Source organism: Poromitra crassiceps (genome assembly GCF_964638095.1).
Source record: "Poromitra crassiceps genome assembly, chromosome: 10".
NCBI classification, from domain to species: Eukaryota; Metazoa; Chordata; class Actinopteri; order Beryciformes; family Melamphaidae; genus Poromitra; species Poromitra crassiceps.
The window spans coordinates 34,743,277-34,755,062 of NC_139631.1; the positions used below are offsets into that span (position 1 = coordinate 34,743,277).

The 11,786-nt window shown below is 43.2% G+C and overlaps 2 protein-coding genes across 2 annotated transcripts; both read left to right on the forward strand.

The window, feature by feature from the left end:
* Positions 1 to 2,207: 2,207 nt before the first annotated feature.
* Positions 2,208 to 3,632, forward strand: LOC310784405 (nuclear factor 7, brain-like; the record flags this gene model as incomplete). The annotated part of the gene is made up of 1 exon (XM_083645407.1): positions 2,208 to 3,632. One exon carries the CDS (start codon positions 2,208 to 2,210, stop codon positions 3,630 to 3,632), a length of 1,425 nt encoding a protein of 474 aa, XP_083501533.1.
* Positions 3,633 to 9,826: 6,194 nt separating this feature from the next.
* Positions 9,827 to 11,233, forward strand: LOC310784406 (E3 ubiquitin-protein ligase TRIM35-like; the record flags this gene model as incomplete). The annotated part of the gene is made up of 1 exon (XM_083645408.1): positions 9,827 to 11,233. One exon carries the CDS (start codon positions 9,827 to 9,829, stop codon positions 11,231 to 11,233), a length of 1,407 nt encoding a protein of 468 aa, XP_083501534.1.
* Positions 11,234 to 11,786: the final 553 nt, after the last annotated feature.

Here is an 11,786-nt window from a genome sequence, read left to right on the forward strand (position 1 = left end):
GCCCAAGCATCAGCTCAAGTGAGGTATTTTTTTGCAGTGCAGATTGACGTCTAGCAGCAGGAACGCCATCACCGTCGTCCTGGAAACCTCTTAGTGGGAGGGCCCTTGTCTTTTTTTGCCATGTGATTCCATCGGCCAAAAACGGGGTAAAGCTAGGGTCCAATGACAGCGTGTACAGCAGGTTTTGCTTCCAGTTTTCAAAGCTGTTTATACTTTCAGTTTTGGAGAGAGACCACTGTTTTGGTGCTCGGTGAGTAGATGCCATTCTCCCGTTTGCTGCGCACGTGCTGTCACAGTGAAGGCTTCACAGTTTCGGCTCTAGTGAGGTGTAGCCTGCTGTTGGACGGCAGTTCAACACCATGTAGCGTAGCGGAGTTAAACAGAGGGCTAGATTATAAACCCGACGCTGCCACCACGCCAGCAGAGGCTGTATCATGTAATATTAACAGAGAACCGAGACACGAGCTGAGGAGGTAATCAGGCTTTACTCGGAAGAGGCAGGAGAATACACGGGTGCAACGGCCAATACAGAACGGCCGACAACAACATGGGATAAACATAGTACCGCTAAACATAGTACCGCTGGTCGGTACTGGCGCTGGGCACAAAGACTGTATCAATGAAGAGCCTGCTGAATCCCACTGAGAATCAGGCAAGTCTGTGAAAGCAGTCCTTGAATTCATCGCCGCCACAGCAGGATTACTCCTGTGGAATTAGAAACACCATAAACAGTAATATTTCCGACCAGTGAGAGGCAGCAATGTGCCGTAAGGCATCTAGTCTGCCGGAAAGCTATCCGAAGAAGAAGAAGAAGGTGTTCCGGTCGCGCGTGCGCATGTGTGCGCGCCAAATATCAGCTCCCACCAACACGGAACAGCTGTGAGTAAACGGCATTCAATCTGCTCAAAACGACTATTTACTGTAAGTATTTAGCTATATTTCTGATGTGTGATGTTTTGTTTAGTTGTTATCAAAATCTAGTAGATTTTGATACTTAGGGTTTACTTAGACCTTCTTTCAACTGGGACAAAGCTCACACACAGTCACATTTTACCCCGCTAGCCGGGCGCTGAGCGAGAAGCGCTAAAGGACATTTTTAGAGAGGCAGACCTGGCATATATTTTTCACAACATGCTTTGCATGTCACTTCCTTTCTAAACAGAAACCAGAGTTGTTTGTGCTCAGCTGAGAAGTATCCTGCCTCTTGCCATTGAAGTAGGGCAGTTCACAGCTATAGCAGAAGAGAACAGTAGCCTATGCAATGTCTGTGAACTAAAGGATGTTGAAAATGAGTTTAATTTCATGTTTTATTGTACTCTATAATGAAGATTTGAGGATTTCCTTATTTGATGAAATGCAAAAGCAAAGACCTGAGGTAGCCTATTTAAGACTGCTAACTTTATTTCTAAGGCCTGGAATAGAAGGCAAGCACAGCTCTTTTAAGTAGGTTCAGGCTGTGGTTTTCATGCTGTACAACTTCACTGTATGTATTTTGGGTATTTTTGTTGGTTTTATGTTTGATCATTGTTTGTTTAAATGATGAACAGTAAAAGTGTCCTGTAAGCCCATAGGGGCTGGGCTTCATTGGAAGCATGACACTTCAATAAAGAAAACCAATCAATCAAATCTAGTAGGACGAACATCGGACATTCAGCTCAGGACGCCATGATATGTGACGGTCTCGTGTCTGTATGAAGAGGACTGGAAACACAGTTAAAAAAAATGGGCCTGCTTATAGGCCAGGTTCAATATGAGCGAAGAGCTATTTCGAATTGTTATGAGATGACGATGCCTTCAATTCGGCACAACACAACATACAGGCTAATGGGCACATTGGAGGCAGCACTTATTTCAATAAAATCTCAACTTTGCATCTAGGATAATTTGGGACCACATGCACGTTTTTCCTCAGACAGAACATCTTCATACTGGTAAATTCTAAAGATGAACCCAGCAGAGCAGCTGGGAACTGAAAGTAAAATGCAGACAGGGAGAGGCAGAACTTAAAACAAGGCACACAAGAAATCTGGTGTGGTGTGATAAAAATATGGGGACAAGAAGGTATGGATTAGGGTTTCACGATATAACCGTGAGATTAGAAAAAATACAGTCTTAGTAATATACAATACCTACCTACAGTAATTACCTTTTGATCCTCATTTAACTCATCTCTGTCTGGTTTGTCTTCAGCTTCACTGAGAGAGAAAATGGCTTCCAGATCAGAGGAGTATCTCTCCTGTCCTGTCTGCCATGACATCTTTAAAGATCCAGTCATCCTGTTGTGTAGCCACAGCATCTGTAAAGCCTGTCTGCAGAGACGGTGGAGAAATCAACAAATACATGCCTGTCCAGTGTGTAGGGCTACATCTTCACAGAGTAAACCACCTTGTAACTTGGTGTTGAAGAACATGTGTGAGGCTTTCATACTGGAGAGAGATCAGAGAGCTTCAGCAGGATCTGAGCTTCTCTGCAGTCTGCACTCTGAGAAACTCAAGCTCTTCTGTCTGGACCATCAGCAGCCAGTGTGCATCATCTGTCGAGATTCAGAAACACACACGGACCACAGATTCAGACCCATCGAGGAAGCTGCACGCCATCACAAGAAGGAACTTCAGGAGTCACTGAAGCCCTTACAGGAGAAACTGGAGCTCTTCCATGAAGTTAAAGGAAACTGTGATCAAATAGCAGAACACATTAAGGTCCAGGCCCGACGCATAGAGAAGCAGATTAATAAGGAGTTTATGAAGCTTCACCAATTTCTACAAGAGGAAAAGGAGGCCAGGATCGCTGCACTGAGGGAGGAAGAGGAGCAGAAGAGTCAGATGATGAAGGAGGACATTGAGGGTCTGAGCAGAGAGATGGCAGCTCTTTCAGACACAATCAGAGCTGTAGACGTTGAAGATGCTGTCTGGTTCCTGCAGAACTATAAGGCTACAGTGGAAAGAGTCCAGCACACCCTTCTGGAGGATCCACAGCTGCCGGTCTCAGGAGCTCTGATGGATGAGGCCAAACACCTGGGCAACCTGAGGTTCACAGTCTGGAACAAGATGAAGGAGATGGTCTCCTACACGCCTGTGATTCTGGACCAGAACACTGCTGATCCATACCTCGCCCTGTCTGAAGATCTGACCAGTGTAGCATTTGGAGATGGAGAGCAACTTCTTCCTAAAAATCCAGAGAGGTTTTCTGACTCGTGCTCTGTCCTCGGCTCTGAGGGCTTCAACTCAGGAACTCACAGCTGGGTTGTTGAGGTTGGAGACAGTAACAGACAGTGGGATGTAGGTGTGGCACTAGAATCTGTCCAGAGGAAGGGACTGGGAGATTTTATACACTCTGGATTATGGATAATACGGTTCAGTGCGGGTGTATTCAGTGCGGGTGTATACAGAGCAGTCTCGCTATCAGGTGATACTAAACTCTCAGTTGAGAAGGAGCCCCAGAAGGTCAGAGTGCATCTTGACTGGAACAGAGGAAGGCTGTCATTCTCTGATCCTGATACTAACACACACATACACACCTTCACACACACTTTCACTGAGAGACTGTTTCCATACATTTATACTTGTTCGGATGAATGTTCTCTGAATATTTTACCTGTGAAGGTCTCTGTAACAGTGGGCCAGCACAGTTAGGGACATGTCCACCAACTAACATGTTGAGGGCTTGAAAGCGCTGGTGCTGAGCTGAAATGGGCAACTTTTTTTTTCTTATTATTTTGCTTTACCTCAAAGTAGGCGAGCTCTAGGAATTTTCTCTATTTAGACTGCAGGTAAAAGTTCACCCTGTGTTCTTTGGTTCTCCATCGGAAGTGTTACATTTATTTTATCAGATTTTTATTCCAGATTCTTAGTTGCTCTACACCAGTGGTTCCCAACTTTCTTTCTTTTTTCCCGGATTTGTCTCCGCAATTGTACTTGGCCAATTACCCCTGCTGTCCTGGCTGTTGCACTACCTAGTCCAGTAAAAATGTCACTTGACCTCACACTAATTGCAACAAAACCAAACTCAACTGATTTTGTATCCTCAATATGTCCTCAATGAAGGAAAAAAAGTGTTAAGGAAATGTATGAGGGGAAAGTTTTGAAAATGACCTATATGATGCTACCAAAAACGTTTTTTTTTTTTTTTTTTTTTTACATTTTTTTTTAAATAATTTTTTTCTCCTTGAAGCAAAAAACACATACGTGATGATACATAAGTGATGAGATTTATGGCACATAAAAAAAAAAAAAAAAACGTTTTTGGTAGGCTACCCATCATATTTAGGTCATTTTCAAAACTTTCCCTTCATACATTTCCTTAACACTTTTTTTCCTTCATTGAGGACATATTGAGGATACAAAATCAGTTGAGTTTGGTTTTGTTGCAATTAGTGTGAGGTTGACCCACATAGTTGCATAAAATGCCTGGACTAACCCCCCACCCCGCTGATCCGGGGAGAGTTGTAGACTGGCGGGTTACAGCCTGCCAGCAGTACAAGGAGCAAAAATCGATAAGTTATCTTCGGTAATCACAAAATAATCAAATAAAAATAATAAACATTTAATTATCTATGTTTGAAGTTAGAGTTATGTGTTAGGTTAATACACTTTTTTAGGTTGCGGTTTTGCTATCTTATCCAAAAAGTGACAAGATGACCCAATGGCTGGTTCTGCTGAGGGTTCCGTCATACAGAAGTGGGCGTGGTTTCATATAAATTGCGTTGGAAAAACAATAGAGGTCTCCTGCTCAGGGTGATGAGGGGCTGCTGTGTATCCCAGGCAGCATGCACTGGGCAGGGAGACCCCCTGCCAGGACTGTCCAGTGCCTGTTCTATAGATTTGTTGTTTTACACTAGTGACAGCAAACTACTACATTCTGACTATTCAACTGGTTTCTTCATTTGAAATGGATGACTGAATTCATACAGTATTGTATAATCAAACGCCTTAAAGACATTGGTTAAGTGTATTTATTTAGTATGCGTTGTGCAAACATTGTTGATTTTTTTCTATTTTGGCTAAATATGATCGATAAATTCGTTCAGTTACATGACTCGTCCATTCTCCCCACATTTTGATTATCTTTGGATTGGAATATATTTGCGTTTGTGTGAACTGATCCCAGGAAAATAAAGATTTTGTGTCACCATGATGAATTTTCCATTATTTTATCAATGCCTGTTCTATGAAGAAATTATCTTTGTCATCAAATTAGGCAAAAGTTACTTTGTTGTTCATACAGTTTGTTATAATTATAACGTTGCACTGTACATAAAAACAAGGGAGGGAATGGATACATTGAAGTTAACAAATTCCTACAAGATACCCACACCCTGTAGAATGAAAATGTTTTATGGAAGCAAACTGTTTTCAACCAACAGTTATGGCATTGCTTTAACTGTGGGAAGAGAGCATGAGATAGAGATAGTGATGGATTGCTGTTCAGTTGGCAAAATGTCAAATTCACACTTAATAATAAACTATTTGTATAGCACCTTTCATACATAATGCAGCTCAAAGTGCTTTACATGCAAAACATTAAAACAAGCAAAAAAAACTACATAAAAAATACATGACAACAAAATAATTATTAAATCCGGATCAATGAATTAAAAGCAACAATATAAAATAATTATTAGTTAAATGAAGGACAATTATGTGTTTTTGTGTCCAAGGTGTTGCCGATCATACAACCAGTCAGCCTCTTAGCTGATCAGATAGATTATCCATATATAAATTAAAGAGAGCTGGGGAGAGCACCCCCCTGCCAAACTCCATTACCAACGCCAAAGGGGGTGGAGACTCTTTGCCCCATTGCATTTAAATTGAAATGCAGGATATATGATACATTCATACAAACATAATTTTAAAATGATATTCTCTAATTTGTTTAATCTAATTTTGAGACGATTCGCATTTTATAATTAATTTAGAACGGAATTGTTATGACAATCAATCAATGGTCTCACAATATGTTTCAACTGATAGACAATGATATTGAAATATTGTCTAGCCCAATATTAAGTGAACTCTGCTGTGTGGAGTATCATGTCTCCTCAGGGATTGAGGATGACCAAAACATTTTCCACAGACTGAGCATTGAATGGTTTATCTCCTGTGTGGACTATCATGTGTACCTTCAGGGTTCGGTTATGAGCAAAACTGTTCCCACAGACTGATCATTTAAACAGTTGATGTCCTGTGTGCACTCTCATGTGTTCCTTCAGTTTTCCTTTATAACTAAAACATTTACCACAGACTGAACATTTGAACCGTTCCTTTCCTGTGTGGACTATCATGTGTTGTTTCAAGGTGTCTTTACGACCAAAACTGTTACTACAGACTGAGCATGAAAATGGTAAATCATCTGTGTGGACTATCATGTGTACGTTCAGGGTTTGGCTCCGAGCAAAACTGTTACCACAGACTAAGCATTTAAATGGTTTATCTCCTGTGTGGACTATCATGTGTTTGTTCAGGGTTTTTTTTTTATAACCAAAACATTTCCCACAGACTGAGCATTTAAACACTTTATCTCCTGTGTGGACTATCATGTGTGTCTCAGCATTCCTTTATAACTAAAACATTTACCAAAGACTGAGCATTTAAATCGTCCCTTTCCTGTATGGACTATCATGTGTTGTTTCAAGTTTCCTTTACGACAAAAACTGTTACCACAGACTGAGCATTTAAATGGCTTCTCTCCTGTGTGGACTCTCGTCTGTCTTCAAGTGATTTTTCTGACTAAAACTTTAACCACAGACTGAGCAATGAAATGGCTTCTCTCTTGTGTGGACTCTCGTGTCTGTTCTCAACAAATCTTTTACCACAAACTGAACAACTAAAGTATTTATTCCCAACAATTTCACTGTTTGTCTGTGAGTCTAAACCTGTTTTTCTGTGAGTCTAAACCTGACTGAGGTTCACTAGTTTCTGGCCAAAAGTCACTGTCTTCAGTCTCAGAAGAGTCTGAGGTTTTGCCAGCACTGGCTGGTTCTGATGCTCCATGTCCATGGTCCTCTCCATCAGCGTGTTTTCATCTGTTCAGTTGAGCTGCTGGCTTGAGGCTCTGCCTCTCTCTTCTCCTCAGTTTGGCTTTGATGAAGCTGTGAGGACTGAGATTCCTCTTCCCCATCTTCACTCTTCACAGAAACAGGAGTGAATTGGAACTTGGTGATATCAGCCTCCTCCTCCGGCCCTGGAAGCTGCCCTCCCTCCTGACTGATCCAGAGTTCCTCCTGTTCATCTTTAATATGTGGGTTCTCTGTGTCCTTCTGAAGCTGCCCTCCCTCCTGACTGATCCAGAGTTCCTCCTGTTCCTCTTTAATGTGTGGAGTCTCTGTGTCCTCCTGAAGCTGCTTTGCCTCCTGACTGATCCAGAGTCTCTGTGTTCCTGAAGCTGCCCTCCCTCCTGACTGATCCAGAGTTCCTCCTGTTCCTCTTTAATGTGTGGGGTCTCTGTGTCTGCTCTTTGTAACCGCACTTCAGGATTTAAAACCGTGTCCAGCAGCTTTCGTTGTTGCTCGTTCTTTTTGGAACGAGACGATTCTACCCTGATATCAGACTGAATGGTTAACTCGTTACACTCCATTTCCTTCTTCAGAAGCAGTCGGTCAACTCAGTGGAGTGGGAAGATCCGAAGGTCTAGACTCAGGCAAAGAAGCTTCCTCCTCGTACTCTATCTTCTTTCAAACAGCCCAAATATCTCAACAGACGCAGTTAGTCGCTAGTTCGCCAACCCTATCAAGTACCCCTTTTGAACATTAGAGATGTCCATACAGTTTTAATGACAAACGTTGTTCTTCAAAGCTGCATTATAAACCTTAGCTCAATAGCTCCACAGCTAACCCATTCATCTGAGTCCATAAGAGAGCTTCTTCCTCCTCTCAGTGCTAAACGGAGCCTCGTCTCAACTTTATATATTCGTGATAATATCATCCATACAAAGTCTTCTGTTGGTCAAAACTATACTAACGCTAACGAAAGGGTAGTCTCTTAGAACAGACGAGTTGGCTTCCGCAATTTTCAAATGCTTCCGCCATACCGTCTGTACTTCGTGGGGGAGAATCATGCACCAACCGGAATGGGAAGCAGAAAGGCGGGTCTTCCGCTCATTAGTCCAATCAGAATCCAATATGCCGCATTCGCGTGTCGTGATTGGTCGGATTCCGTAGAACTTCCTTCCAGTCTGAAAGTTTTTTTTCCCAACTTCCTTGTGCATGTTCTGGGGGTGTAACGTACCATATCTATGTAACGTACAGACTGTATATAGCTGCATTCGCCGGATGTAGATGATACAGTCTGTTTTAAGAGACTAACGAAAGGGGGGACCGCTCACGAATATTCTGACCCGGCCGCCATCTTGTCCGAGGTCAAAGTGCGTCCGGCGTGGTGTTCCGGTCGTGCGTGCGCATGTGTGCGCGCCAAATATCAGCTCCCACCAACACGGAACAGTTGTGAGTAAACGGCATTAAATCTGCTCAAAAGTTAAACGACTATTTACTGTAAGTATTTAGCTATATTTCTGATGTGTGATGTTTTGTTTAGATGTTTAGTAGCCTAAGTATCAAAATCTAGTAGGTTAACAAAGAATGTCTTCAACTGGGACAAGGTTTAAACTTTACTCACAGTCACCTTACCCCGCTAGCGCTTCTCGCTCATACTGAATGAATGAATTATTTGGGGGTTTTCAAAGACAGACAAGTGGATTTTATGCAACAATTTGGAAGCGGCAACTATATTTATTTAAAGGAATATGATGGGCATCGGATAGCGTCTTCACTTCAAGTTTCTGGCTCAGGTTTTAATACCTAGACGCAAGAATCTAGTAGGATCTTACAGTGGTAAGCGCGGTCGCCTCACAGCTAGAAGGTCCTGGGTTCGATTCCCACCTGGGACGCTGTGAGCGCTGAAGGAGTGCGTGCCCGTCCGCATTGTCCTCGAGTGCCCACCGCCCGGGTGGGGTCGTCAAAAGGGCCTTTCTGTGTGGAGATTGCATGTTCTCCCCGTGCCCCCTGGGGGTTTCCTTCATATAGGAACCCCACAACAAAACATGCAATATCCTGGTCGCTGATGTGGTGCCTCCTCTGGTCATTAGGGGCGCCTGTTTGGAGGGAGGGGAACTCGTTGGAATAGCGTGAAGCTGCGTGATCCTCCCAAATGACCACTAATGGGGGATAAAAATGAGATAAAAAAATCAGGGGGGGGGGGGGGGGTCTAGTAGGACGAACATCGGACATTCAGCTCAGGACGCCATGATATGTGATGGTCTTGTGTCTGTATGAAGAGGACTGGAAACTCAGTTAAAAAAAAATTGGCCTGCTTATAGGCAAGGTTTAATATGAGCGAAGAGCTATTTAGAATTGTTATGAGATGCCTTCAATTCGGCATAATGCAACATACAGGCTAATAGGCACATTGATGGAGGCAGCACTTATTTCAATCAAACCTCAACTTTGCATCTAGGATAATTTGGGACCACATGGACATTTTTCCTAGACTAGCCCAGGCTGTCAGACAGAACATCTTCATACTGGTAAATTCTAAAGATGAACCCAGCAGAGCAGATGCAGCTGGGAGCTGAAAGTAAAATGCAGACAGGGAGAGGCAGAACTTAAAACAAGGCACACAAGAAATCTGGTGTGGTGTGATAAAAATATAGGGACAAGAAATGGGACGTGTGGATTAAGGGTCTCATGATATATGACAATAACCGTGAGATAAAAAAAAATACAGTCTTAATAATATACAATATTTACCTATCTACAGTAATTCCCTTTTGTTCCTCATTTAAAATAACTCATCTCTGTCTGTCTGGTTTGTCTTCAGCTTCACTGAGAGAGAAAATGGCTTCCAGATCAGAGGAGTATCTCTCCTGTCCTGTCTGCCATGACATCTTTAAAGATCCAGTCATCCTGTCGTGTAGCCACAGCATCTGTAAAGCCTGTCTGCAGAGATGGTGGAGAAGTCAACAAATACATGCCTGTCCAGTGTGTAGGGCTACATCTTCACAGAGTAAACCGCCTTGTAACTTGGTGTTGAAGAACATGTGTGAGGCTTTCATACTGGAGAGAGATCAGCGAGCTTCAGCAGGATCTGAGCTTCTCTGCAGTCTGCACTCTGAGAAACTCAAGCTCTTCTGTCTGGACCATCAGCAGCCAGTGTGTATCATCTGTCGAGATTCAGAAACACACACGGACCACAGATTCAGACCCATCGAGGAAGCTGCACGCCATCACAAGAAGGAACTTCAGGAGTCACTGAAGCCCTTACAGGAGAAACTGGAGCTCTTCCATGAAGTTAAAGGAAACTGTGATAAAATATCAGAACACATTAAGTTCCAGGCCCGACGCATAGAGAAGCAGATTAATGAGGAGTTTATGAAGCTTCACCAATTTCTACAAGAGGAAAAGGAGGCCAGGATCGCTGCACTGAGGGAGGAAGAGGAGCAGAAGAGTCAGATGATGAAGGAGGACATTGAGGGTCTGAGCAGAGAGATGGCAGCTCTTTCAGACACAATCAGAGCTGTAGATGTTGAAGATGCTGTCTGGTTCCTGCAGAACTATAAGGCTACAGTGCAAAGAGTCCAGCACACCCTTCTGGAGGATCCACAGCTGCCGGTCTCAGGAGCTCTGATGGATGAGGCCAAACACCTGGGCAACCTGAGGTTCACAGTCTGGAATAAGATGAAGGAGATGGTCTCCTACACGCCTGTGATTCTGGACCAGAACACTGCTGATCCATACCTCGTCCTGTCTGAAGATCTGACCAGTGTAGCATTTGAAGATGGAGAGCATCTTCTTCCTCAAAATCCAGAGAGGTTTTCTGACTCGTGCTCTGTCCTCGGCTCTGAGGGCTTCAACTCAGGAACTCACAGCTGGGTTGTTGAGGTTGGATACAGTGGCAACTGGGATGTAGGTGTGGCACTAGAATCTGTCCAGAGGCACGGACTGGGAGATTTTATACACTCTGGATTATGGATAATAAGGTTCAGTGGGGGTGTATACAGAGCAGTCTCGCTATCAGCTGATACTGATCTCTCAGTTGAGAAGAAGCCCCAGAAGGTCAGAGTGCATCTTGACTGGAACAGAGGAAGGCTGTCCTTCTCTGATCCTGATACTAACACACACATACACACCTTCACACACACTTTCACTGAGAGGCTGTTTCCATACTTTTATACTTGTTCGGATGAATGGTCTCTGAATATTTTACCTGTGAAGGTCTCTGTAACAGTGGGCCAGCACAGTTAGGGACATGTCCACCAACTAACATGTTGAGGGCTTGAAAGCGCTGGTGCTGAGCTGAAATAGGCAACTTTTTTCTTCTTATTTTGCTTTACCTCAAAGTAGGCGAGCTCTAGTAATTTTCTCTATTTAGACTGCAGGTAAAAGTTCACCCTGTGTTCTTTGGTTCTCCATCGGAAGTGTTACATTTATTTTATCAGATTTTATTCCAGATTCTAGTTGCTCTACACCAGTGGTTCCCAACTCTTTTTTTCCCCGGATTTGTCTCCGCAATTGTACTTGGCCAATTACCCCTGCTGTCCTGGCTGTTGCTCTACCCCCCACCCCGCTGATCCGGGAAGAGTTGTAGACTGGCGGGTTACAGCCTGCCAGCAGTACAAGGAGCAAAAATCGATGTTATCTTCGGTAATCACAAAATAATCAAATAAAAGAATAAAAATTTAATTATCTATGTTTGAAGTTACAGTTAGGTGTTAGGTTAATACACTTTTTTAGGTTGCGGTTTTGCTATCTTATCCAAAAAGTGACAAGATGACCCAATGGCTGGTTCTGCCGAGGG